A 26,534-nucleotide genomic window follows, 5' to 3' on the forward strand; every position below is an offset into this window, starting at 1 on the left:
AACTGCGGAATGATCTGGCCTAGTTAGATGCCCAGTCAGAGGCAGCAGTTCCAGAATGGAGGCGGGATCTTGGAGCAACAGCCCCTCCTCTTTTAGGGGCTCGCGGAGGTGGAGGGAGGGTTTGGGCCTAGCCCAAAGGAGATGGGGTTGCACCCTTAGGTCTGCGGGACTCCTGGGAGTGGACATCTGGGTTCCCTCGTTGCGAATGGGTTTTCCCAGCCAGTCCCTATCTCTGAACAATACGGTGGTCCTCTCCAAACGAAGCCCCCAGTCTTGTCTCTGTGTTGACCTTTCCACTCTAGAAGCAGAGATTGCCAGATCTTTTCAATTTCAGGTGGGGAAACAGGCTCATAAAGGGCCCAAGGGCTAAAAGCAGGCAAGGGGCAAAGCTGGGACTTGAACTCGCGGCATTGTGATTCCAAATCCTGGAAACTGTTATTTGCTAAACCTTTAGACAGAAGTCTTGGAGCTATGTATAATTAAGGAATTGGAATTTCACAATCAGCTACTTTAACTGTTGGCTCTGTGTTCCTGGCTGAGCTAAGGCAGGCCTCCGGGAAAGCCCAGAGTCAGAGGGCCCAGAGCTCAAATCCAGCCTCTGACCTTTGCTGTGTGACCTTGGGCAAGTCACTTCCCTGAGCCTCCGTTTATTTCTCTGTGAAATTAATTATCTCATAAATTTGCTCTACAGGTAAAGCACCCATCACGGTGTCTTGCATATAGTAAATGCTCAATACATTATTAGCATTGTTATTGTTGTGTTAGTGTTTCGCTAAATTAAGGCGCAGGTAAGAGGGGCTTCAGAGGATAAGGGGTTGCTTATTCTTGCTGCTCGCCTGCTCCCATCCTCTGGAATTTGCTGCCAGAGTTCCCTTAGGTCCAGCCAGCCACCCACTCTTGCCTACTCAAGGCACTCCAGGAAGACTACACAGTTTATTCATTCAGCAAACACTCCCCAACGACCCCCTCTGGGCCCGCTCCAAGCTGAGTAATATTCGGGCACTTGTACAGACTCAGTCCTAGGTCTAGCTCTAGAGAGAACCCTGCAACGTTGGGAGAGCCCCATCAAGTTAGCATTGTGCCAGAGGAAGGGACAAACAAGGATTGGAGAAGAGGATTTTAAAGGATGGATTGGGGAACATAGGCAGAGAGGAGAGTGTGGCTGAAATTTAGGATATCTGTGCGTAGAGGGTTTTGCATGTCTGCCGGCAGAGCTGGATATTTCCCCTGCAGCAATAAGGAGCAATGGAGAGTGTGTGAGCTGGGGGAGAGGGGAAGGCGCATGTTCTGTTTTGAGTATTAGAAAATTTTTCTAGGGCCCAGAAGGGGGTAAGATCGCTAAGGGCAAGCTTTCCATATTGACAAACTGAAGCCTGGGGAGGGGCAGGGACCATTCTAAGGACACCCAGCCAGCTTGAACTCAGGCCTCCTGGGCTTCCTGCCCAAGGGGCGGAGACTTGGTTTCGGCTGGGGAATAGCTGCCAGCCAGCTGTGTGCCATCTGCCCAGCTCCTGCTGGGGCTGGGAAGACTAACCAGTCGCTTCCTGCTGTTGCCACCAGCTGCGCCACGGCCACCCCACTCCGGTCCACAGAGGGAACTGTAACTCCAGCAGAGGACGGGACGTAATGTCCTGTACGCACGCGCATGATAAGGTGTCATTCGTCTGCTACCTACTGCTCAATGTGAAGAACTACACCACCTCGAGGGCACTGATGCTCATGTGCGCGCTTCTGTGGCGCGCAGGCGTAGAACTACAACTTTGGGCACTCCCGGTGGCTGGTTCTCCGAAGCAGGAGAAACTACATTTCCCAGTAGCCTTTGCTTCGCGGCTCGGGAACTGTAGGCTGTCGGAATCACGGGACCTGCGGCTGAACATGGCTTTCTTTGTCGGATCCTTGTTGGGTCCCGCGGGTAGGTCGGCGGCGCTGCTGGGTGGCAGGTGAGTCCTGAGTCTTTCAGGGGTACGCTTCCCTGAATTTGGGAAAAAGGGCGGCGTCAGAGGCTGAGGCCAGGTGTTTACCGCTCATAGGACCTGCCAATGCCTTGCCCATCTATGGAGCGCCTTTTGCTGCCAGACTGTACCGCACAGATGGGAGAAGCTGAGGCTGAGAAATGTTGAGTCCTGAGGTCAGGTCATACTGCACCCCCGTCTGGCTTATCTCGCCGTCTCTCTACCTCTGCAGGTGGCTCCAACCCTGCTCCTGGCTAGGGCTCCCGGACGTTTGGGGCCTTCCCACCCTGCAGCAGGCGCGGGGCAAGGCGCGCGGAAACGAGTATCAGCCCAGCAATATCAAACGCAAGCGCAAGCACGGCTGGATCCGGCGCTTGAGCACGCCGGCTGGCGTCCAGGTCATCCTTCGCCGCATGCTCAAGGGCCGCAAGTCGCTGAGCCATTGAGGAGCCCAACGCTGCCGGCGGGACCCCTATTAAAGCATTTCCCTTTCCTCTACCTTCCCTGATGCTGTTTTTGCAGGAAGCTAGAGCAGTAAAGACGCGGACATAAGTGTTCTCCAAATTGTGAGATTCCCCCAGGAGGAGAAGTTTGGATGGGAGTGGAAGTCAAACTTTGCCAAGTTCCTTTTTACGCTTTTTTCAGTTAGGAAGAATTCTGAATATGCACAACAGACCACAGAGTAGTACGACGAAACCCGTCTACCCAGTACGCACGCAGCTCTACTAACTACGTGCAACTTGTCATGCCCCATTCTGGTTATTTTGAAGCTGATCTCAGGCATTAGATTATTTATTCTGTAAATATTTCAGAATGTATCTCTCCAAGATAAGAGCTCTTTAAAACAGTCATAAAACTTAACACCCCAAAGAATTATCAATCATTTTGAAATATTAAATGTCTAATACATGTCAAATTCTCCATGTGTCTTATATATGCTTTGACTTTTATAGGTCTGGGAAGGCTGGTGTTAAGTTGGGGGGTTTCAAATTCTCCACTTGCCCCTTGGGGATGGGCTGTGTGACTTTGGGCAAGGCTTTAGCCCTCTGAGGCTCATTTGGCTCCTATAAAATGAAATGTTCATTTCTCATTTGCTTTGTTACTGTTGGGGTAATAATAATACATAATAGTTTCCACTTAGCAACTTATTGAACACTTGAAATGTACTGAGTGCCCAGTCCATAGCCGGGAGGGGCTGTCAGTCTAACAAGAGTATAATGTACCTGGGCAATTGGGACACGAGGGGTGGGTGTCAGGGCTGGGAGAGAAATTGTGGGAGCTGTAGAAGCCCAAAGGAGGTGCCTCACTTGGTTTTGGGAAGAAGCAATCAGGAAAAGCTTCCTGGAGAAACGGACAGGGTCTGGGAGAGCCCAGGAGGACGGAATGGGTATGAGTGAGGACACAGGGTGGGCGAGGGAGGCCAGCAGGGCCTGTAACTGGGGCTGAAGCAGTGGGACTGGATCCTTAGGGCATTAGGGAGCCACAGAAATGTTCAATCAAGTGGGTCTAAGTTGTCGGTTCAAAGTTAATTCAAGCGGCTAGTGCTGGACCTGTCTAGATATGCTAAATTCAATTTGGTACCTCAAGGAGGAGCAGTCCCGACTTCTGCAGCTTTTTTTTTTTTTTTTTTTTTTGTAGAGACAGAGTCTCACTGTACCACCCTCGGTAGAGTGCCGTGGCGTCACACGGCTCACAGCAACCTCTAACTCTTGGGCTTACGCGATTCTCTTGCCTCAGCCTCCCGAGCAGCTGGGACTACAGGCGCCCGCCACAACGCCCGGCTATTATTTTTGTTGCAGTTTGGCCGGGGCTGGGTTTGAACCCGCCACCCTCGGCATATGGGGCCGGCGCCCTACTCACTGAGCCACAGGCGCAGCCGGACTTCTGCAGCTTTTGTGACAACCTCAAGAGATAGGTTCTAAAAACTCAATAAACACTAGAAAGAAGAAAAGTCTGTGGAACCTCCCGGAGTCGTGAACTACAACTCCCAGGAGATTTCTCACGCGTGGCCTCCGCCCACTGCTGGATCTCACTTCCCAGCCCTTCCAAGCATCGGGCGGGGTTTTGCTCTCTCAACCGAACTTGACCACGAAGGGCGGAGGCGTGGCGACCAATGGACGTGTGAGTTAGTCAGATGTGCCCAATGGGAGTGTGCAGAGCACCCACATTATGGGGCGGGGCTAGGGTGCGGGCCAATGACGGAGAGGCAGAGGTGCCATCAGGGTGGGCTGTGCTGTGGCTGGAAGTTACTGTGCGGCGGCGACTAAGGAGGCTGTGGCGGCGGCGGCGGCGGCGGCGGCGGCTGAGGCGGTGGCTGAGGAGGCGACGGAGGAAACAGAAGATGGTGAGGGTGGCGCCAGGCCCGTACTCTCTCTCCGCTCGACAAAATGGCGCCGAGGGCCCACCCACCTCTAGTATACTCCGAGGCCCTTCAGCACCCTGCGCGGCCCCTCAGGCCCGGCCCCACCCTTCACTCTGACCTGTGACCTTCCACCCCCGGACCCTGCTGTGACCTTGCTGACCCCGCCCCAGCCCCTTCTCCCAGCCCCTGACCTCATCTAGGATTCCAGGCCTTGACAACTCATTCATTTCCGGGTCGTGGCTCCCCCCGGAAATCGCCTTGGGTGGGGATGGAGTCCTCCGAGACTTCCCAGCTATTGCTTCGTTTCAGTGCGCCGGACCTGGGCCTCTTCAGTTCTGGAGAGTTTGGGAGGCCAGCCTGGGGGTCGCGGGAGGAGAGGGGCTTGACATTTCGACATGCGGGGCTTTGTCGCCAAAGGAAGTGCGACATTGCCGACTGCCCTGGTCCCCCAGGGTTCTGACCTCACCCCCCTCCATTCTGGGGCCCCACCTGTCCCTAAGGGTGAACAGTTCCATCTCTCTGATCTTCAGGGCCTGTCCCTGGTAAATGAGGGTAGTGTTAGTTCGAACCTTACAGAGTTGTGACAGTTTTGGGAACTGATGTCGCAAAAGGCTTAGGACAGGGTTGGTTAAATCCTCTCCTAGCTGTCTCCTCATCTTGAGGTGGGAATAATCTGAAACTGGTTGTTGAGAGGTTAAAAATCCCCTCTGGGCCACTCACTCGTGCTGAGATTATGGGTCTTGTGCTTTGGGGGATCCATTCCCTACCTGTAAAGTGGGACAGTGACCCAGCCTAAGAGTTGAGCTAAAGCCTTTTCCCAGCCCCCCCATATTTGGGATCCTCAGGGCTGTCAGGGGTGATCGGAGATCTGGTTAAGATAAGTGAAGATGGCGGTGCCTGTGGCATAGTCGGTAAGGCGCCTGCCCCATATACCAAGGGTTCAAACGCGCCCCGGCCAAACTGCAACAAAAAAATAGCCGGGCGTTGTGACGGGCGCCTGTAGTCCCAGCTACTAGGGAGGCTGAGGCAAGAGAATCACTTAAGCCCGGGAGTTGGAGGTTGCTGTGAGCTGTGTGATGCCACAGCACTCTACCCAGGGCCTTAAAGTGAGACTGTGTCTACAAAAAAAAAGTGAAGAGCCCATTTCCTCTTGGCCCAGAAGCCCAGCCCACAATCCACAGTCCTTGGAATGTGGTGGGAATGGGCAAAGGAAGATCTGTCAGAAGAAAATGAGAAGGTGGGTTGCTAGTGTGCAAGTCACCAACCTTGGGTGTTAACCTTTGTTGCAGTTGTCATTGTTGTAGCAGGCCCTGGCCAGGTTTGAACCCGCCAGCCCCAGTATATGTAGCTGGCACCCTACCCACTGAGCTATGGGCACCGCCCTTTATCTTTGATTTATTGCTACAACTTCATCTTCCATACCCAGTCGTAAGAGGGTACTGTTGGCTCTGCAGAGCACACCTGAAGCCATCCATGGCTTCTCACTCTTGTCCTTGTACTGCCACTGCTCTCCCCTCCCCAGTGTCCTGCTTCAGTGCCTGCCCTAGCTTTTTCCTTGGTCTCCTTGCCTTGATCCCACCCATTTGGCAATCCATAATTCACCTAATTCTAGAATGAGTTTTTAAAGATATAGGTCAGATTGTACCACTTTTAACTTATGAAACATTCCAGGGCTTCCTGTTGTAACTGGGATGAAACTCCAGTTCCTCAGTCCCACTCCCAAGGCCCCTGCTCACCTCTGTGACCTCACCTGCACTCTCTTTACCTCTCCATCTGTGAACTCCAGCCACACTGGCCTTGTTTTAAGTCATTCTCATGTGACCTTCTCCCCCACCCCAGGGCCTTTGTACCTGCTGCTCCTTCTGCCTGGAGTGCTCTTCTTCCTATGAATGAGGCCTTTTCTAACCTTGGAAAACCCACACGTCTCTGTCTCCTCTCTTGGCACAATGTTTCTATTCCTCTCTCTTTGTTGAGTCACTGGTGCAGGTAGCAGTGGGACTGGCACACAGGTGTTCAGTGCATGTTTGCTGAGGCAGTAGATGGCTTCAGGACCCTGCTGTGGCTGATTTACCTGGCAGAGGTGAGGATTTCCTCCTGTGTCTTGAGGCCTTGATTTCCAGCTTAACTGACAGAAAGTGTGGCCTCTACTCTGTCTTCATTCATTTATTCAGCACAAAGGCATTGATGGTCACAGCTGCCCTCTGTGGGAAGCTTTCCCTGTGTTGTCTTGTTGAGACTTAGAAAAACTCTGGGAGGTGACCCTTTTGGAATGTGCCATTTCACAGGGGAGGCCAAGAGGCTGGGAGGTCACTAACCCCAGGTCACACAGGGAGGTATATACAGTTTTGAGTGCAGTAGGTCTGAAGTTTCTGTACCACTCACCACTCAGCTGTCCAGCCCCATGTGAGCTCTGCCAGAGGCCCAGGGTTGAGTCATTCTGCCCTCAGGAAGGTGCCAGTCCAGCCAGGGAGGTGGACATGTAAACAATTGACCTCATCTGGGTGTGAGCGAAGCTCTGGGAGAGTTTTTTGAGGTGTAGGGGAGTGAAGAGATGGGGAGGGGGTCTAGTAGGTGTTTCTCACATGGAGAAACACAGGGCATTCCTGGAGGGTGGCAGAGGGTGTGACGAGACCAGTGGGAGCCACACTAGGAGTGGAGGGGACAGGTCTTAGGTCTTAGCACCTGCATCACTGCCTCTGGGCAGGCCAGACCTCTGGCTGTCACTGTCCTGGACCTTACATGGTACCCTAGAGTTACCCCATTCCCATAGCTACTTCCCATTTGCTGTGTGGCTCCTTGATCCACACCTGTGGCTCCCTGAGGGTAGGAGCAGGTCTGTTGAGGGTCACCCAGAGCCCTGGTACCAGCTGGGGCCTGCCACATAGTAGGGGCCTAAGAAAACCTTGCTGAGTGATTGAAGCTAACCCCATAGTCCATGGTTGAGTTGGGGCTGGAGTCCTAGGATAGAGAGGTATGGAGGTTTGGGGGACTCCAAGGTTTGGCCCCAAGGCAGTGTGTCAGCCAGACATGAGGGCCACCTCCTAGATTGGAAGGGGAGGCCCCCCAGCAACGTTCCAGCTTCCCAGGCTGGCCCAGCAGAGGGACTGGACCTTGTGGAAGTGAGGACACTGTTGCTCCTGCCTGTCCCAAAGGGTGGTGGGAAATTGTCTGAAGAGCAATCTCTCTTAGGGTGGCTCTCTTTGACTTCAGGGATGAGGATGGGTCAACCTTCTTATCCTATAATCTATAGGGGCTCCAAGCCCTTGGATTTTTAGGCATGTTTGATAATGGAAGGATCTTGGCATTTGAGGTTGGCCACACCTGGGTTCAAATTGGCCCCCTTGTTTTCTTGCTGGGACTGGGTGACCTCTCTGCCTCAGTCTCCTTGTCTTTGATGGGGAGATACCTCCTCTTGCCTGGTTGGGTTATGAGATCATACATAGTGAGATGGAACTCGGGAAGCACCTGGTCCAGGATGGGGCTTGGAAAAACCCTACACCAGATATACCCCTTTCTGCTGTCCCACCCCAGGCCTGACTGACAGTGGCAGGTCAAAAGGGCTTGGTGGCCAGGTATGGTGGTTCGTGACTGTAATCCTAGCACTCTGGGAGGCTGAGGCAGGAGGATCACTTGAGCTCAAAAGTTCTAGACCAATCTGAGCAAGAGTGAGACCTCATCTCTACTTAAAATAGAAAAATTAGCCAGATGTGTTGATGGGTACCTGCAGTCCTAACTACTCAGGAAGCTGAGCTGGGAAGATCACTGAGCTGAGCCAGGAGTTTAAGGTCAATGTGAGCTATAATGCCAGTGCACTCTATCTAGGGAAACAAAATAAGACTCTGTCTCAAAAAATAAAAAAAATAAAATAAAAGGGATTTGGGAGAGTGGACAGATTCTGTTGTTGCTGGCTACCTGGTGCCACTTGGGCCCCAAAACATGGGCAGCTGAGCCCCCTTCTCCAAGAAGCCACTGGCTGAGAAGGGACAACCTGCTTCTCAGGCTCTGTCCCTCTTCCCATGAAGGGCCTATCCTCCATGGCATGGACATTGCATTCTCCCCTTACTGACAGGGCAGGCTCAGGCCTTGGGACTAACTTTGGGGCGAGGGGACCCCAGGAGCAGCTCCCAAGCTGATTGGTCACAGACATGGTTGCTTCAGACAACATTATCTAAAAAGCTGAGCTAGCTTTAAAAACCTGAAAAGAACATGTTCAAACTTGGATTTTTGAGTTTTTCTCTACATCAGAAGTTTGTTGAACCCTCAGTTGTTGTTTCTGTATAGCCAAGGTTCCCACAGACCAGGCTTCTCCTCCTTCTCTGATTGCATTTATTGTCAAGCTGGCTAGTGGAGTTTCTTAGGATAGATGAGTCTTTCTCCATCCTAGGTCTCTGTCAAAGATAGAAAGGCCTTGGAAAGGTAGAAAGGCCTTGGTAGAAAGGTCTCTGTGGAAAAGGAGGCCAGGAAGCCCTGTCCTAGGAGTTTAATGTTACCAAGCACAGCTGTGCCCAGAGAGACTGCAGCCACCCCTTCATTGTGGGCTCGTAGAAGGGCCATGTCCAGCTCTCTGCTCTGCTGTTGACTTGTTGCAGTGTGACTTTTTCTTTTTTTGAGACAGTCTCACTTTTGTCACCCTGGGTACAGTGCTGTGGCATCATAGCTCACAGCAACCTCAGTCTCTTGAGCTCAAGCCATCCTCTTACCTCATCCTCCCAAGTAGCTGGGACTATAGGCGTCCACCACTATGCCCAGCTGTTTTTTTTGCTATGTTTAGCAGAGATGGGGTCTCACTCATGCTCAGGCTGGTCTTGAATTCCTGAGCTCATGCAATCCACATGCCTCAGCCTCCCAGAGTGCTAGGATTACATGTGTGAGTCACTGCACCCAGCCTACAGTGTGACTCTTAACAAAGTGGTCCGTTCTGTCCAAGCCTCAGTTTCCCTACCTCCTGCCTACTTATGGGGCTGTTGTATGGACCCTTCCAGAGAATGTGCGCTTATCCCAGGTTGGTTACTTTTTTCTGGTTGTTGGAGTGCATGCATCAGGTAACTCAGTGTATGTTCTGGAACACTTGACCCATAAGAAAAGTAGGCAGAAAGAAACTAGAAGTGCCCCAGGAGCCCATCCCCACAAGTACTCAAAGGAGGACTCAGCAAGTTGCCCACTTTCTCACTTACCATCTTCTATATCATATCTTCTAGGCAGATTTCTTGAAAGGATTGCCTGTCTACAACAAAAGCAATTTTAGTCGATTTCATGCCGATTCCGTGTGCAAAGCCTCCGTGAGTGTGTGTTCTGGAACTGGGAGGGATGGGGAGCCACTGGGGGGCTGGAGGTGGCGGGCATCTCCCAGTTAGGGTCTTGGCTGGAACTGAGGCCAACCTTCAAGTCCAGCCCCACCCCACATCCTTGTGTATCTTCTGGTCTGCATTAAAGGCTGGGTGCTAAGTTGAGGGGTAGGGGGACCCTAGGCCCGCCTTCTCTTCTAACCCACCCCTTTCCAACTCCTCCACAGAACCGACGTCCCTCAGTCTACCTGCCCACTCGAGAGTACCCGTCTGAACAGAGTAAGTGGCCTCAGTCAATCTGTCCCATCTCGCTGCTGAGGGGTGGGGTCCAGGGACCACAGTGCGGGATGTAGAGGTGACTTCCAGCTTCAGCCTGGGCCAGAGATTTGGCTCAGATTCATTTATAGCTACTGAATGCAGGGTTGGGTGGAGGAGGTACTGGAGGTGACCTGTGGAAGGTTTGGGCTGGGAGTGCACACAAGGATGCCATCTGTTCCCTCCAGAGCTGCAGAAAACCTGGCTTTCTCTGGGCTCCTGGTTGCCACACATGCTGGTACCCACATCCAACCCAGATGGGGCCCGAGTTGGCCCTGTCCCTCCCACTTAGATCAAATCAGACAAAAACTTAGACCTTAACACAAGTGTTGGGCAGGGAGGAAGCAAAACAGAGGGCAACAGGAGCCTGGGGTGGATATCCAGCCAGGCCTGGGCCAGGCAGTGAGGGAAAGGGGATCCAGGCAGAGGGGCCCACAGAGCAGGAGGACATGGTCGTGGTGTTTTAACTGGTATGAAAGAGTTCAAGCTTGGGCGGCGGCTGTGGCTCAAGGAGTAGGGCGCCGGTCCCATATGCCGGAGGTGGCGGGTTCAAACCCAGCCCTGGCCAAAAATAAAAAATAAATAAAAAAAAAAAGAAAAAGAAAGAGTTCAAGCTGGGCAGCTACTCAGGTGGGAGGATCGCTTTAGCCCAGGCATATACCCTGAACAATATAGTGAGACTCTCAGGAAAAAAAAAAACAGAATCTATCCATTTGAACACTTGGAGACTCCTGGGATGGGGTTCATGATCATGGGGTGCCACTGTGTAGATTTGTGCTGCTTGTCTACACATACCTGTGTGTTGGGGTTCATCCCTGCTCAAGGATGGGATCCTGCACATAGGAAGCAGTGACCTGGAAGAACAGCTGGCTCAGGCCTCTTAGTGGCCATGTGTCTGGTGAGAAGTGAAATCACTGGGCTTTTGGAAGTCTCTCCAGTTGGGGCTGCTGATTTCTAGCCCTTGAAAGACCACTTAGGGCAGAGACAGGTCAGGAGGCCAGGGAGTGGGGAGCATAGCCCATCCACAAGGCTAGGCCACTGCAGCTAGCTCCTTTGCCACCTCTTCTGTGACTTTCTGTTTTTCCTCCTTTAGTCATCGTGACAGAAAAGACAAACATTCTCCTGCGCTACCTACATCAGCAGTGGGACAAAAAGGTAAAGTATGCGGTGTTCAGGTGCTGGGATTGAGGGTGCAGATAGACATGGTGCCCTGCAGAGGGTTCTGAGTGGGGGAGAGACTCAGGTGGCCTGAGTGGGGCCTTGAGGGCTGAGTAGGAGTTTGCCAGGCAACCCAGGAGAGGGAAGAGCATTCCCTCCTGAATGGCTGTGCAGAGGCCAAGGGTTCTGGTACTCAGGAAGGGGGAGACTGGGCCTCCTACAGCCCTGGCAGTACCTAAACTTAGGTGTTGTGACCTATCATCTTTTCGAATGGGGAAATATGTACACATGATTAAAAATCTAGGTAACATGGGAGTATAATGTAGTAAAGTCATCTCGGCCAACCTCTGGCACTCTGAACCCCTTCTCAGAGGTTGCCTGACAATGGGACTTTTCTTTTTCTTTGAGACAGAGTCTCAAGCTGTCACCCTGGGTAGAGTGCTGCGGAGTCACAGCTCATAGGAACCTCAAACTCTTAGGCTTAAGCAATTCTCTTGCCTCAGCCTCCCAAGTAGCTGGGACTACAGGCGCCTGCCACATGCCCGGCTATTTTTGTTATTGTTGTAGTTGTCATTGTTTTAGCTGGCCCGGGCTGGGTTCAAACCTGCCAGCCTCAGTGTATGTGGCCAACGCCCTACCCACTGAGCTATAGGCGCCACCTCTTTCTTTCTTTTTTGTCCGGGGCCTGGTTTGAACTCACCACCTCTGGTATATGGGGCCGGTGCCCTACTCCTTGAGCCACAGGCGCTGCCCCTCTTTCTTTCTTTTTAATGGAAATCTCTGAGTGTTGTTCTGCAACATGGTCAATCTGTTTTTTCTTTCTTTTTTGGAGACAGAGTCTCAGTTTGTCACCCTTGGTAGAGTGCTCTGGCATCGTAGCTCACAGCAACTTCAAACTCTTGGGCTAAAGCGATTCTCTTGCCTCAGCCTCTCAAGTATCTGGGACTACTGGTGCCTGCCACAATGCCTGGCTATTTTGAGAGATGGGGTCTCGCTCCAGCTCAGGGTGGTCTCAAACTCCTGAGCTCAGGCATTTCACCCACTTTGGCCTTCCAGAGTGCTAGGATTACAAGTGTGAGCCACCATGCCCAGTGGTAATCTGTTTTTTCAACTAACATTGAATGTTTGACAGTGACTAGGGCCCACCTTTCCTCCTCCCCAGGTTTTTTTTTTCTTTCTTTTTTTTTTTTTTGTACAGACAGAGTCTCACTTTATCGCCCTCGGTAGAGTGCTATGGCATCACAGCTCACAGCAACCTCCAACTCCTGGGCTTAAGCGATTCTCTTGCCTCAGCCTCCCGAGTAGCTGGGACTACAGGCGCCTGCCACAACACCCAGCTATTTTTTGGTTGCAGTTCAGCCGGGGCTGGGTTGAACCTGCCGCCCTCGGTATATGGGGCCGGCACCTTACCGACTGAGCCACAGGCGCCGCCCCTCCCCAGGTTTTGATTCCCCCCAGCTGGGAAAGGAGATTTTCCCAGACCTTAGTACTTTTTTCTTCCATAACAATGTCCGGAGGTGAGACAAGGCCGAGTCTCACAGGCCTGCACTGGTGGGGAGGAGAGGGGAGAAGGCTGCTTAGCTGTCCAGGGGGGCAAGGCCACCTGCCCCTGCTGCCTGTCCACAGCAGAATTCCCAGCGTGAAATCCTCACAGACAGTGGTTCTCTGAGAACAAAGAGTACTTAGGAGGCTCCTGAGTACTCTTTGCCCTCAGTGTGGTGGATCACTGTTCTGAGTGTTTGAGAAACCAGCTGTGTGGGGGTTGTTGCAAATGATGGTGGTGGGCCCTAGTGGTGTCCAGGAAACACCTTCCTGTCAGTGGCCATGGGTCCAGGGGTTGCTCTGGGTAGAGCTTAATGGCAGATCCTGGTGGTGAGGTTGGAGTGGGGGCTGCCTTACCAGGGCTCCTGGTGTCACATTGGCCTACTTCAGGCCCAGCTCTGTGATGCTGCTATAGGGATCTGGGCTGGCAGCAGATTGTCTTCCTCTGTCACAGCCTTGTCTTCCTCTATCCCCCAGAACGCCGCCAAGAAGAGAGACCAGGAGCAAGTGGAACTTGAAGGCGAGAGCTCGGCGCCCCCTCGCAAGGTGGCACGGACCGACAGTCCAGACATGCACGAGGACACTTAAGACTCACTCCCTACAGGTGCCTTGGCCCTGTCTGCTCCTCGATCGCCTGCCTGCCTGTCCACCGTGTGTAAGCACCCTGCCCGCCTCCCTGCTGACCCACCCACACCCCGCCGTCCACACCACTTCCAACCTCATAGGAGCTGATGTATTTATTTTCCTTGAGTTTTTATTTATGCTGTAACATGTATCAAGCGTTGGTTAAAGGGGATGTCAGACCCAGTAGTATGATGTTGGTAGATGCTTTTTAAAAAAAACAAACAAAACAGTAACATTGTTCCTCACCCTTCTTGCCACCCTCACCCCCACCACTTCCTTCTTCCTGCCCCGCTCCCCTCCAGAGAACCAGAGTGTCTGTGAGGGTTTCATGCTGGGGGTTCTGCTGTGGCCGGGCGGCAGGGGTGGGGGCAGGTGGCCTTGCCCCCCTGGACAGCTGAGCAGCCTTCTCCCCCCTCCCACCCACCGGTGCAGGCCTTTGAGACTCGGCCTTGTCTCACTTCCACCGGGAACTATTCCATGCCCAGACCTCACTCTGAGCGTCCGTGCAGGGGAGAAGTCGGCCCTTCCGGATCTTACTCTTAAGTCATTTTATCATGGACTAGTGTGTGCTCCGTGTCCACCCCAATAAAAGGATCTTTCCTACTCGACCTTGCGTCTTTGCTCCACATACCTCAGCCCCAGCGGACAGAGGCTCCTGTCATCACCAAGAGGAGTGAGAAGGGCCCCGGTGCTGGGGCCCCAGGGGCCACCGGCTGGATTCTCTGGTGGGCTTGCAGCAGTCACCATGTTCAAGGCCAAGATCTGCCTGGACCAGCCCCTCTGCCTCCCCTGTCAAGGTGCCCTGAAGACCACATCATCCCTGAGAGACAGTCTGTGGTGCCGAAGATGGAGCTGGGGTCAGTCCCACGTGCAGGATACTACTGAGCAGGGTGGCACACCCACCAACCACTGTGGGGATGGTCCAGCCTTGCCTAGGGGCCAGTGGTGACAGCAGAGACAGCATTTGGCCTGTGTGGCCAGCCCAGGGTCAGAGAGGAGGTATACTAAGTGCCATGGCCACTCACAGGAGCCCCTCACCCATCAGGGTGTGCTGGGTCTGGGTCTGAGCCTGGGGATGTAGGGGGCATGGAGGATCTTGGGTTTCGGCTTTGGGAGCTGAGTACTCCAGGTGAGTGTCTGAGCCATATTACAGAGTGGAGGGGCTTACCCAGCTTTCCCAGGGATGAATGATGCTAGGGTTGGTTCCTGTCACACATATGAGGAGTGGTGGAGCCAGCCCTGGCCCAGTGCAGCCACCCAGCTCTGTCATGGGGTCAAGTGGCTTTGCCTCCCAGCTGTTGGTGGTGTCTACACTGTGGATCCCTGCAGTCACAGGGCAGGTGCTTTGGAAATGCAAGCTTGACACTGGTCATGCTGGGTGGGACTGAGCTCCCTAGAGGCTCACAGACCACCTGGGAATGCCCGGTCCGAGGGGTTGGTCTGACCCTAGGCAAGCTTGTGGCATCACCATTTATTGGTGACTGAGATAGATAGTGGGACTTCAGCTTTGAAGGCCAGAGGGCAGAGTGGGAGCAGGCAGCACCCCACCCTTCCCCTTGACTTGCTCAGGCCTTTCTGGTCCCCACATCCCGTTTCTGAGGGGCTGGGTTCTGTCTGCTGTCATTGCTGTCAGCACCCAGCTCTGCTGTGACTGCCAGATGGCCCTTCCTTCCTCAGCTCCCTCGGGTGAGGGAGGGGGTCAATGGCTTTGTCCCACTTAAGTCTCCCTGTCACCTCCCCACACAACTCCTGGACCTGTCATGAGAGGCCTCTGGGCATATGCCCTCCCTGACTCCCCCCGCCTTTAGACGGAGCCCTGGCATCTCCCCACCCCTCCTGCCTTTGGGGCCACTTTGACCCCAGTACTCCCTCAGACCCCGTACTCGACCTTCCCACACCCATCTGCTGTTGCACAGGCTGTTCTCCTGCCTTCAGCGTACCCTGACTTCTCCACAGCCTCTTGCAGTGTCCCTTCCTCACACTGGCTCCTCCAGCCTGTCCTCTGGCCTCACCCTTTTACACAGCCACATCAGACTCTGAACCCTTAGTCTTTCCAGACAAACCTAAGGGTCTGAGAGTTTGCGTTCCCATTGCTGAGTCACATAGCAGAGTCCCAATGACTAGGGTCTGACATCTGTCCCATAGTGGGACATCATAACTGCTCCCTGACATTATCCTGTGTCTGTTTTGGGGACCCCCAGATGTGTCATTTCAGTATTGCAACTCTGGGACTGCGGGGGCCAGTGGTGCCAGGTGCCTTCTGATGTTCACATCTCAAGTTCTTCCTGCTGTGCCTAGCACCCCAGGTGGCGTTCCAAGAGACAGGTGTGCCAGAACATGCTGCTTCCTAACCAAACCCCTGTCCCTGTCTGAGGCTGAGGCCTATTTAGGACACAAGCCTTCTGCCCAAATTGCTGAATCTTTTCTGCAATTTGAGATTTCTTCCTTTGCCTTGATGGCTAAAGCCAGAGCAGCAGTCAGCCCCCAAATCTGGGCCGTCTTGTCTCAGAGGTGGTGCAATGTGTTTTCCATTTATGGCCCCAAGACCCAATTCTTAGAAGGAGGCCCCTAAGGGTCAAGATGGTGTATACCAGGACGTGAGGGGTGCCCACCCCAGATCCCAACTCCCATGAGCTCCCCACCACTGCTCTGACCTCTGGTACTGTTGAAATATATTTTTTATTGCATTTCTGCCGTTTTACAAAAATATGACAAAATAAATTAAAAACAAATAAATAATTGCCTATTCTGTATGTGTGTTTTCTGTTGGGTTTGTGGGTTTCCTTTCATTTACCCCATACTGGTAGCAAGGTTAACGGCAGATGGGGTGGCACCAGCCAATACTGGGGGCCATCAGGGGCCCAAGCGCATTTTGCATTTTCTGGGCCGACCACCCCTGTGAATGACTGATATTGCATATGAGAAAAGGCAGGGAGAGTGGAGCTAATGCCAGCTGCTGGGCCAACACACGGCCTGGGGGCTGGGGCTGGGGCTGGGGGTAGGTGCCTGGGGCTCAGGGAAATCAGAGGTGGCCACTGGGGGCTGGAGACTGTAGAAGCTGACGTCCCCTGGCAGGGGCTGAAGGACCGGTGGGGGCCCAGTCAGGGCACAGGGTGGACACTCGGTGGCCAGGGCCTGGCGAGGCGCAGTGCCCTCACCCCCACAGCCCCATGGCCCATCCCACTGCCAGCAGCTAGCAGGTGGTGTCGGGGGCCGAGGCAGCAGCATTGGCGGCGGTGGAGCAGGGCTCTGGCTGCAGCGGGTGTGGAGGGCAGGGGCGCCCATGGGGGCCAGCGAGGTCCCTGCGGAGGCGAGAGGGGCTGTTCCGGGGGGATGCCGCTCGTGCCGGACCCCGCCGGGCTGCGACGCTGCCCGCACTCCCTCCCAGATGTCCAGGCACATGAAGGGCCTTATTGCTTCTGATCACAGATGGGAGTGGGGGGGGCTAGGGAGGTGAGAATCTCTAGGTGCAAATAAAACCCCGCCTCTGGGCACAGGCTCCACCCAATCCCAATTGCCCTTTGGTGGGGCCCAGGCTATGGACCCAGGAAAAATGACATTTGAGGAAGTCCCTCTGGCTTCTGACCTACGTCTCTGCACTGCCACCAGTCTCTGCCACCTCTTAGGCTCCCTGGGGCTGGGGTTAGGATGGTTGAGGTGGTAGGGACAGTAGAGCCCTGGACCTCTGCTCAGCACACACATGGGTGCAGCCTTTGGCTGGGTGCCATGAGGTCCCTGGGTGGGTAAGTCCCAGCACCTCACCTCCAAGGAAGGCCTCCCTGAACAGCTGGGCTGCAGGATGGGGGTTTGCATAGAGGCCTGGGGGTCCAAGTCCCCCAGAGTGAGCTGGGTATGGGGGCCTGTGCGGGCAGGAGAGGGTGGGCCAGGTGGTGAAGGAGCCATCCTCATCTTTCCTGCCACTGCAGCATGATGGGGATGCCCTGGGAAGGGTACTGGGATAGTGGGCTTTGGTGTCCCTGCCTGGATACGATGGGTAGGCACAGGGCTCTAGGCTGTCAGAGGACCCAGAGATAAGGAGAAGGCTTTGACTCCATGTACTGTGAACTCAGGTTCCCACCCATACCAGAGAATGGGCCCTCTGTCCACTCTGACCCCTATCTCCCCAGGCCTGGCCACCCATACCTAACCCCAAAGCCAGCCAGGCGTCCCCACCCCCGAGTTAAAGCTTATGACCTGAGCCTTCCTCTTCCGGCCGGGCGGCTTCCAGCTCCTCAGCCATGGCCTCATCCACCGACCCACTCCTCTGGGCTCGGCTGCTGCCACCACTGGGGGTCCCGTCTGGCCGGGCCTGCCCACCTGCCCCGTTGGACCCGGCTTCAGCCCGGGCCCCACCAAAGGGGAAGAGCTTGCCGGCGTGGAAGGCCTTGGGTGGCGAGTGGCTGCGCTCAGAGTCCCGCCGTGTCTCTGGAGATTTGAGGAACTTGAAGCTGAGGAAGGCTGGCAGGCGGGTGTCGCTGCCTGTGGGTGACTGGGCAGGAGGCAGCCGGGCAGTGGTGCTGGACCCTGCGGCAGTCACTGAGGATGCAGCCCCTGAAGACAGAAACTTGCCCTGCAGTGGGATGATCTGCTTCAGCTTCATGACGTTGTTGGGTGCCAATAGGGACCCTGGGCGCTTGGGCCTCTCGGGCCCATGGCTGCCTGCCCCACCGCCCTTGGCCTTGGCAGAGGCCTTCTCAGAGGCAGTGGGGTCTAGCCCAGAGCCCTCGGCTCTCGCCTCATCCCGGTCACTGGCATCGCGTTCCCGTCGGGCATGGTGTTCTGCGTGGCGCTGGCGCTCCTCTTCCTCCCGCCGCCGCCGCTGCTGTTGCTGGTAGCGGTGCTGGGCCTGGCGCTCGTGTCTCTGTGGGCAGAGCTAGCCGTTAGGGGATTGGGAAGAAAGTGTGCATTAGCAGGCTCCAGCTGTGGCCACTCAGGAGCCAGGGCAGTCCACAGAATTGGGTGGATATCTGAACACTTATTGGATGCCAACTGTATCCCTGGGCCCATGCTGGGGCTCTTTGAGGAAGGGGGTAAGAGATCCAAATACTACTGGATGCCATGTGCATCCTTGGACCCATCCCAGTGCTTTCTGAGAATTGAGAAGAATCGAGAAGAAAACAAACATTCACTGGCCACCAACTCTGACCCTTGCCAGTCATATACCAGAAAGAGCTGTGACTAGAGCCAACTACAGTCTGTGTCATCCAACCTGCAATCCTTTGTTAATATAAATTTAAATTCCTTAAGATTTAGTTTTTCAGTTGCACCAGCACCATTTCAATGTGCTTACTCACTGCAGTTTTCTGAGGAGTGAGGAAGAGGCTAGACTTCCAGAAGCATCTGTTGTATCCCTGGCCCCCAGTGGGGGTTCTGTCAGGAGAGCAGGAAGATGATGAATGTTCTTAAGGCCAGCCTGGTGTTGGATGCCACCATGATACTAGAACTGACCAGGCTGTTGTGAACACTAATGATCATCCCTGTCTCTGTCATTTGTGCAACTGCCCTTATGCTAAGGAACTGGTTGCCAAGATCCAAGATCTGAGATCCAAAGCCCCACTGAGCAAATTTGTAAAGTGAACCTTGTCTGGCCCACATACCTTGAAGGCCTCACGGCGCTGGTACTCCAGCTTGGCCATCTCCTCAGCCACCCAGCCCGGGATATCAGGGATGGCCACATGGATGAGGTACTTAAGGAGCAGAGCAAAGTGCTGTGGGGATAGCAGAGAGGAGGCTGCAGGCTCTGAGATTGCCCTCCTGGCACCCAGATCCCTCTTGGCCCCAGACACCAGCCCCACCTCGAGCACCACCACGGACACGATGGCTGCCTCTGGGCTCAGCCAGGGGAACAGGCGCTGTAGCTGTCCACACTGGCCGATTAAGTAGCAGTTGACCACGATTGCCAGGATGCCCATGGCCTCCATCACCTTCTGCTGGGTGGCAAGGGAGGGGCTCAGGTGGGGACTGGTGAGTCTCCCTGCGTCCCCAGATCCTCCCTGCTGCCCCCTGGCTCCCTTCAGGGCACGGCTTAGAGATTGCAGCCTCCCTCCCACCTGCCACTGGCCAATGCTCTCCACACGCTGGCCGAAGGGCCGTTGTAGCCCTGTGCACAGCTTGAAGGCGTCACTGCGAATCTCAATGAGGTTGTTGACCAGAGCACACAGTGCAGCCAGAGGGAAGGCAGAGGAGAAAAGCACAACGTAGCCAAACTGCACAAACATCTCCTGATAGTCCTGGAACGTGTCCTGTGGGCAGGTGAATGTCAGACCTATATGCTTCCTCCCCTGGACCACCTTCCACTGTTAACGCCTGCCTCCCTCAGACAATCCATGGTGATCCAGGGCCTCTCCTCATCCTTGGCCAGCCTATTCCATCTGGCTGGCCCTCCCTTCCGGGAGCATCCCAGCCCTCCTGTTATCAACTCCGCCACCGCCTCTACCATTGGACTGTCTGCCCTGCCCCCACCCTCACCTCGTATTTCTTCATACAGCTCTCCAGCTCTGCCTGTGTGAGCTGGGGTGAGTGTTCCTCCTCAGGAGGGTCAATCCAAGAGGACCGGTTCTGCCGCCTCTGCTTCCACGTGGAGTTGTTGCTGGAACTGGGCTCTGGGTCTGGGCCACCATCAGGCCCCTGGTCTCGGCCCTCACCTCCTGCCCGACGGAGTAGGATGGCTGGGGGGTCCTGCTCACGGATGCTGGGATCACCCTCCACCTCATCATCTTCCTCAGCCAGCGTGAACACACCAGGCTCCAGCCCTTTCTCTACCATGGTGGGGCTCCCCTCCTCCAAGAGGGCCTCTGGGCTTGGACCAGGCCGGCGCTGCCTAGCACCCCGCTCAGCAAAGCTGACCTTCTTTAGCCGGAGACCACAGTCCAGAAGGCTGCCTTCTTCAACTTCCTCTTCATCCTCCTCTTCCTCTTCATCATCTTCTTCCTCATCTTCTTCCTCTGTGCACCCCCTAGGCCCATCCCCCCCCTCCCCACCTTCTCCTGTAGGCCTCCTTTCCACCATTGCCGCCTCCTCTTCCTCCTCTTCTGGCGCCCCGCAGCCCCCGCTGAGACACCTGCGGCCCCCTCCACAGCTGCTACCATCACCTTCCTCAGCCTGGGGTTCGAGGTGGCGGGGGGCAGGGCGCCGGAGGCTCAGCAGGCCAAGCAGGGCACAGGCTAGCTCCCAGATGGCACGTAGGCCAAGCTCGCCACGGCCCAGCCGCCTGTATAGGTGGGGCTGCATGACCTCACGCACATTCTGGAGGAACTGGCGGGTGATCAGCAGTGTAGCCAGCATCTAGGGGCAGGAAGGGGGCAGAGAGAGGCGTGTTGGGGGTGGGGTAGGCGGGGCTCTGATCACTGGGACAGGGCACCCACCCTCCTAGGATGCTCTCCAGGAGCACGGCGCCCAGACACACATACTGGACTTGATTCATAACTCTGCATGTGTGAACATGTCTGGACACCCAGGCCCCAGCACTCAGCCACTGTTTACACTAGCCCCAAACTACAGCTTGGCATGCCACAACACTCCTACCCTCCTGGGCAGGCATGGCAAGTTTCCACCCCATAGTAGGCTCAGCCCATGCCAGGGTCGCAGGGACCACCAGACGTCTGTACTGAGTTGGTTGAGCTCGGATCCCCTTTGTGCATGCGACCTCAGCTAAGCTTGCCTGGCTCCCAGCATAGCCACACTGCCCACCCTGGCGAGGTCCCAGTGGCTCGCCACCTGCCCATACTTTGGCCTGGGCCGAGAGCAGGAGGCCCCGGAGGGAGAGGAGGAGCAGGTGAAACCGCAGGGCTGCGAGCGGGACCAGCACTGCCCGCAGCTGCCGCTCAAGGCTCTGGGACAGGGACAGGACGAGCAGGAGCTGTGGAGGGACCGACGGACAGGTGGACAGACGGATTGGGGGTGACAGGCAGAGAGAGGATGCACAGATGATGACAGATGGACAGAGAGGAGAGAAGGATGGAGGGGGGAGGGGCTGGAGAGCCCTTGGACCCCTTGCGGCAACTCTGGCCCCCCACTGGCTGCCATGGGGAGGGGCCACTGCCACTTGGGTGGGAGTCTCACCTCTTTCAGGCGCTCCATATCCTTGAGGTAGAAGCCGATGTAGAAGAGGCTCAGGTAAGAGTTGACAAATTGGAACTGAAGGAAATAGGCAGTTGTCATCCTGCTACCCCCTACTTTCTAGGAATTTTCTTTGTGTTCCCTCCCACAGACCCACAGCCTCCCTGCTGTCCCCCTGCCTGCTCGCTATGACTCACCAGGACAACCTTGATGATGAGGTGCTTCTCATAGGCGCTTTCAAGACGGTAATTCTCTAGGGGCCAAGGTGGAGAGTGAATGGGCAGTCCTGGCCCCACAAGGGCAGCAGGGATCCCAAAAGGTGATGAGGCCCTTCCTCCCTGGGGTGAAGAGGAGGACCCTCCTGGAGGGAGGGCATACCCATGTCGTTGAGCCACACAGCGAGCTTCTTGTAGCCCTCGGCACTCACACTGACGAGCAGGGCTAGCACCACCTTGGGCAGGAAGCGGGCCAGGCGGGGCAGCCCCTTCACACTCAGCACCAGCTCCTGTAGGAGCAGGGGGTTTATGGCTCACCCCAGTGGAACGGGGCAGGTGGTTGCCCAGTGGGCTCAAGGGCAGGGTGGGAGAGTCAGGGGTCACCTGCAGCTGGAAGCAGCCGAGCATGAGCAAGAAGACACAGACGAGGCTTGCCAGACACAGGGGGAGGCTGACTAGCAGCTGGAAGAGTAGCCGCTTCCAAGGTGGATAGTAGAATTCCTCAGCTCGTGTCACAGGGCTGATGCGTCGCACTCCCTGACAATGGGCAGGGATTGGGCCCATCATGAGACCAGAGGGGCCACCTCTGCCTCACACAGTGCTTCCTGATCTTAAGAACTCAGCTTCCTCCAGCCACGCCTTTGCTCTCTCCAGGCCCCTGCCTAGTACACCCTTCCAAGTCCCTCAGATGCAGCTTCTATTCCTCCTCCCCAGAACACACCCTCCCTGCCTTTGCTCCTGAAGTGCCTCCTACTCAGTGCATCCTATCTCCTTTACCCCATTTCCCATGACCTTACATTCAGCCCTTGACTGACCCTGAATTGGGGGCGTGGCTCCTCCATGGCTTCCCCGGGTGAGTCCAGTGTCCCCCACTTATAGGCTAGCTCAGCACCTCTCCGCTTCCATTCCTCTAAGAACAGCGTTGACCAGATCACATTGAAGAGTGCAAAGACCACACAGGACACATCCCGGCTTGTCTGTGGGTGGTAGAGGATAGTTGAGCTCTTGGCCAGGCTAAGTCCATGACAGAGGGTGCCTTTGGGTCCCCAGTCCCTGTCTGGACTCTGTCTAGTACCTGATCAGCCTCCGTGAATGTGTATAGGACGGAGCCAAAGACAGCTGGGTACACCATTGCCGATGTGTAGAAGCCCAGCCAGGCAAAGTACATAGCAATCTTCACACCAAAGTAGTCACAGATATCATCTGCCAGGGAACAAGGGTATGTCCCATTCACCTCCTGCCTACCTGCTGGAATTCCCCCACCCCCACCCCCAAGCCTCACCTAGAGGCTGGTTTTCACACACGGCCTGCACCCATGACTTCATGAGGCGGTTCAGGATGCGCTGCTCATGTACTGGGAACACTTGCTGGATGATCCCACGGGCCACCAGCTCGGGGACTGTGGGGGATGAGCACAGGTGACCCCAGCTCCTCCACCCTGAGCCCAGCCTATCCAGCCCCTTTTGTCTGAAACCCAAGTCACCAGCTTTTTGCTTGCTCTTAAATACATAGAAGTTCTTTCCAGGGAAGGAGCTCTGCGCGGCTAGAACATTCAATTCTCCTTTAGAATTCGGGACGTGCAGGGGCAGGCAGATGAGGGTACAGGGAACCCAGAGGGTGTGATCCTAATGGGGTATACCATGTTTTTATTTTATTTACTTATTTATTTATTTTTGGTACCATGTTTTTAAATAAAACTGTTTGGCATCAGTTTGTGGCTCCAAATATCTGAGGAATGGTACAAAGTTGGTGCTGTTAGAACTTGGCTGTGGCTCTGTATCCTAGATGGGAAACAAAGGCCCAGGGCTTTACCACATAGTATGTGGAGCCACTGACCGTGGTCCCTGCCTCTCTGCGTTCTCAGATGAAGTAAAGAACCTCGCCTGGACACCCGAGAGATAAACTCTACCCTCTTGCTAAGACCACGCCCCTTCAAATCCTCCCAGATTCTAGCCCTAAATCTAGGGCCACGCCCCTTCATCTCATTGGTTGCCCAACTCTTTGTCAACCCTTGACTGGTTGGCTATAGGCCCCACCCTCTTTCCCCGATAGGTTGTTCTCTAACAGCTTTGTGCCTGCGATTGGAGCGCTGGCCCCGCCTTGCTCACTTATTGGCTGATCCTCCAAAAAGCGCACGTTGTGGAGCGCCTCGCCCTGCTTGGCTCGCAGGTTCTGCAGCCAGAAGCGGATGATGCTTTGTCGTTCCTGTAGGGTGACAGGGCATGAGCTCCGGGAGCCCACCACACACCCCGGATGCACGTGGGGGACTGGACCTCACCTGGGAGGTGAAGAAGCGCAGCTCACTCTCCACATTCTCATAGATGAAGTCTTCCTCACAGGAGAAGCCGCGGGTGCCCCCGCCGAACTCGGCCTTCACTGCCTTGCGTAGACTCAGCTCATCGGCCCCTCGGAGTAGGCTGTGGAGAGGGTAGGGGAGGTGGGCTCAAAGGGAGGCCCTGGCTCACCATCCTCAAGCTGAGGACGGTGCACTTGGTGGCTTCAGGGCAAATGCAGGACAGCTGGATAGTATGGTTGGCACTTGGAAGAGCGGGAACCCGAGTGGCAGGCTCAGCGAGAGGCTAGAGACAGGGCACTCGCCTCTCATACGTGGCGGTGACGAAGAAGGCGTAGGCACGCGTGTGGCGGTGGTGGCGCACTTGCACGATGAGCTCGGGGATGCCCACGCGGATGTGGTTCAGCAGCCATAGCAGCGTGTGGTCATCGGTCGTGTCTGCCAAGGGGCACAGGGACCGATGGCTCTGGCCACGCGGAGGCCCAAGGCCTCCTACATATTCCCGTTCTGGGAGCCGAGCTCAGGAGAGCTGCATCTGGGCACCGGGCGGGCGGGCTTGGGTACCTGGGAAGGTCATCAGCACGTCGCAGTTCTCTGTAGGCACCGTCTTCATCCATGCCTTGTGGGACACCAGGTAGCGACCCGCTTGCAGGAGCCGCTTCCCGAAAAGCTTATCTGGGGGCGGCGTGGCAGGCCTGGGTCAGGCCACTCTGGGACCTGACCCCTGCCTCCAGTTTTGGTTTTCCCAGGCCCAGCCAGGGTTCCTCAGCATTCTGCCTGGTATTCAAGGCCCTTAGAAATCTGGCCTTCGGTTGTTTTCCTCCCTGCACATCCTAGCACTAGTTGAACCCTCCTCCAGGAATGCCCTCCCCCAGGTCCCCTCTTACAAATCTTACTCATTCTTGAGGCCCAGCTCCGCCTCCAAAACCACAATAGATGGGGCGCTCACTAGCAGCCTTGAGCACCTCACCACATTATGACAGCAAGTCCCTACAGCAGCCCCATGAACTGGGTGCGGTTCTTACCCCCATTGCACAGGTGAAGAAACAGGCCCAGAGCGGTTTGAAGTCACGCACCCAAGGTCACACAGTCGAGCTGGGATTTGAACCCAGGACCATGTAATTCTGTATCCTCCGAGGAGAGGCTCTCTCAAACGCATCCCTGCCCCGCCACTATCCTGCAGCCTCAGGGTGAGGGGGCGCAACCCCAAGCTGAGGCTCTCTGAGGGGCGTGTCCTCATCTCAGCACTGGGACCCCCACCCGCTGCACTGTCCCGGCCCCGCCCGCCCCGCCGCAGCCGCATTGCCAGTTGGAGCCGGCCCCTCAGCGGGACACCAAGCCAGGGACATTTGACCCCAACCTTCCTCCCCGTCCTGTCGACGTGGGTACCCCAGGCACCTGCAACCCTGTCAGGTCCAGCCGCCGCACACATACCCAGAACTCCGGATGCCGGGGCTGCAGGCTCGCCTTCCGGCGGGGGCCTATTGCCACGCTCGCCCTCCAGGGATGTACCCCCAGAGCCAGAGGTGGTCTCGGTCATGGCGAGGACAGGTCAGGTCAGGGGCTGCGAGCGGCCCGGAGGGCTCATGAGCAGGGTGCCGCCGCTGAGCGCGCGGGAGGAGGAGACAAAGGCCGCGCCCGCCCGCGCCGGCCGCCGTCCTCGTGTGCCCGAAAGCTGCTTCTCGTCCCCGCCCGAGTCGAACCTCAATTTTCCTTCCCAGCGCGGCAAGCGTCACTCTCCGGTTCTGGTCTCACCCCGCCCGCCTCGCTTTCTGGTTCCTATCTCCGTCCGTGTTGTTTTCTGGGTATCGTCGTCGCCCGCCCACCTCGCTCTCTGGTGCTCGTTCCCGCCCGCACCAATGGTACATTCTTTGACTCGTCTCCATCTGAGCCTGCTCGTCCCCGCCCCAGAGCCTCAGTTTTCCCATCTGCAAAACTCAGACTCTGGATCTGGAGGCGCGGTTTGGAATGTGAGATATGAATGATTTGACTACAGCAGGACGTGGGTGGTGGGCCTGGTCGAAGGAGATTCCTGGTAACAATAACTTCAACCGGCGGAGCAGGACTGCAAATAAATAATAACCGCAGGTCCTTTGTACATACCATTCCGCTGCCTAGGAGACTTTTCACGCACTCGTCACTCAGTTAACCCCTACTCCCTTCAGGATGCAAACTAATCAGAAGAGATCTGATAAAATTGTCCAATTTGGCAAATAAAAAAGCAGTCCAGCCAGTTAAATGTAAATTTCAGATAAACGCATATATGGTTAGTATGTCCCAACTATTACATAGGGGCACAGTTACCCTACACTTAACATTCATTAAGGCCGAGGCAAGAGGATCAATTGAGCTCAGGAGTTTGAGGTTGCTGTGAGCTATGTATGACTCCATGGCACTCCACCCAGGGCGACAGAGTGAGACTCTGTCTCAAAAAATAATAAATAAATAAATAAATACAATAAAATGTTATTCATTGTTTATTTGAAATTCACATTTAACAGGGCGTCCGGTATTTCGTCTGCCACTCCTACCTCTAATCACCCTTAGTAGCCCATTCTGTTAGTCTGAGAGCCCAGCAAGACACACAGTAGGCGCATACTTGTTACAGATGGAACTACCAGAAATGGAGAATGTCATTGCTCGTTCATATTTTACAGATGAAAAAATTGAATTATAGCCGGAAAGATCTTTTCGCCAGCTCAAGCGTGCGCCCGCCCGCTCCAGTCAAGA

At 55.3% G+C, this 26,534-nt stretch overlaps 3 protein-coding genes across 7 annotated transcripts; 2 read left to right on the top strand and 1 right to left on the bottom strand.

The window, feature by feature from the left end:
- Positions 1-55: 55 nt before the first annotated feature.
- On the top strand, positions 56-2,809 carry MRPL34 (mitochondrial ribosomal protein L34). 2 transcript variants are annotated; one of them, XM_053586443.1, is made up of 3 exons: positions 56-334; positions 1,561-1,912; positions 2,185-2,324. In XM_053586443.1, exons 1-3 carry the CDS (start codon positions 56-58, stop codon positions 2,208-2,210), a joined length of 657 nt encoding a protein of 218 aa, XP_053442418.1. In that variant the 3' UTR covers positions 2,211-2,324. The 2 variants fall into 2 exon arrangements, with proteins under 2 accessions (XP_053442418.1, XP_053442420.1); XM_053586445.1 differs by lacking the exon at positions 56-334 and having other exon boundaries at positions 1,602-1,940; positions 2,185-2,809.
- A 1,348-nt stretch (positions 2,810-4,157) lies between these two features.
- Positions 4,158-13,846, top strand: DDA1 (DET1 and DDB1 associated 1). 3 transcript variants are annotated; one of them, XR_008379056.1, is made up of 6 exons: positions 4,332-6,394; positions 9,513-9,593; positions 9,827-9,878; positions 11,008-11,069; positions 13,092-13,269; positions 13,671-13,846. XR_008379056.1 is itself a non-coding variant. In XM_053586449.1 (5 exons), exons 1-5 carry the CDS (start codon positions 4,294-4,296, stop codon positions 13,200-13,202), a joined length of 309 nt encoding a protein of 102 aa, XP_053442424.1. In that variant the 5' UTR covers positions 4,158-4,293; the 3' UTR covers positions 13,203-13,846. The 3 variants fall into 3 exon arrangements, 2 of the variants coding, with proteins under 2 accessions (XP_053442424.1, XP_053442423.1); XM_053586449.1 differs by lacking the exon at positions 4,332-6,394 and adding an exon at positions 4,158-4,296 and having other exon boundaries at positions 13,092-13,846; XM_053586448.1 differs by having other exon boundaries at positions 4,337-6,394; positions 13,092-13,846.
- Positions 13,847-15,899: 2,053 nt separating this feature from the next.
- Positions 15,900-25,556, bottom strand: ANO8 (anoctamin 8). Of its 2 annotated transcripts, XM_053586446.1 has the most exons (18): positions 25,239-25,556; positions 24,369-24,479; positions 24,110-24,242; positions 23,790-23,928; positions 23,620-23,716; positions 22,794-22,910; positions 22,587-22,714; positions 22,327-22,488; positions 21,896-22,048; positions 21,675-21,801; positions 21,494-21,549; positions 21,300-21,374; positions 19,707-20,522; positions 19,289-19,480; positions 19,034-19,165; positions 18,836-18,946; positions 17,433-18,099; positions 15,900-16,540 (listed from the first exon to the last, which is right to left on the bottom strand). In XM_053586446.1, exons 1-18 carry the CDS (start codon positions 25,342-25,344, stop codon positions 16,182-16,184), a joined length of 3,681 nt encoding a protein of 1,226 aa, XP_053442421.1. In that variant the 5' UTR covers positions 25,345-25,556; the 3' UTR covers positions 15,900-16,181. The 2 variants fall into 2 exon arrangements, with proteins under 2 accessions (XP_053442421.1, XP_053442422.1); XM_053586447.1 differs by lacking the exon at positions 24,110-24,242 and having other exon boundaries at positions 24,369-25,556.
- Positions 25,557-26,534: the final 978 nt, after the last annotated feature.

The sequence above is a fragment of the Nycticebus coucang genome, chromosome 3 (genome assembly GCF_027406575.1).
Source record: "Nycticebus coucang isolate mNycCou1 chromosome 3, mNycCou1.pri, whole genome shotgun sequence".
Taxonomy (NCBI): Eukaryota; Metazoa; Chordata; class Mammalia; order Primates; family Lorisidae; genus Nycticebus; species Nycticebus coucang.

Excerpts from the sequence above, each read along its gene's own strand:
- MRPL34 (XM_053586443.1), top strand. The coding sequence starts at position 56 with ATGGAGGCGGGATCTTGGAGCAACAGCCCCTCCTCTTTTAGGGGCTCG. Across the intron at positions 335-1,560 it reads CCAGATCTTTTCAATTTCAG|CTGCGCCACGGCCACCCCAC; the intron begins GTGGGGAAACAG and ends TGTTGCCACCAG. Across the intron at positions 1,913-2,184 it reads ATCCTTGTTGGGTCCCGCGG|GTGGCTCCAACCCTGCTCCT; the intron begins GTAGGTCGGCGG and ends CTACCTCTGCAG.
- ANO8 (XM_053586446.1), bottom strand. The coding sequence starts at position 25,344 with ATGACCGAGACCACCTCTGGCTCTGGGGGTACATCCCTGGAGGGCGAG. Across the intron at positions 22,715-22,793 it reads GTGTGAAAACCAGCCTCTAG|ATGATATCTGTGACTACTTT; the intron begins GTGAGGCTTGGG and ends GTTCCCTGGCAG. Across the intron at positions 16,541-17,432 it reads GCCGGAAGAGGAAGGCTCAG|GGACCTCGCTGGCCCCCATG; the intron begins GTCATAAGCTTT and ends TCGCCTCCGCAG.
- DDA1 (XM_053586448.1), top strand. The coding sequence starts at position 6,335 with ATGTTTGCTGAGGCAGTAGATGGCTTCAGGACCCTGCTGTGGCTGATT. Across the intron at positions 9,594-9,826 it reads ATTCCGTGTGCAAAGCCTCC|AACCGACGTCCCTCAGTCTA; the intron begins GTGAGTGTGTGT and ends ACTCCTCCACAG. Across the intron at positions 9,879-11,007 it reads AGAGTACCCGTCTGAACAGA|TCATCGTGACAGAAAAGACA; the intron begins GTAAGTGGCCTC and ends TTCCTCCTTTAG.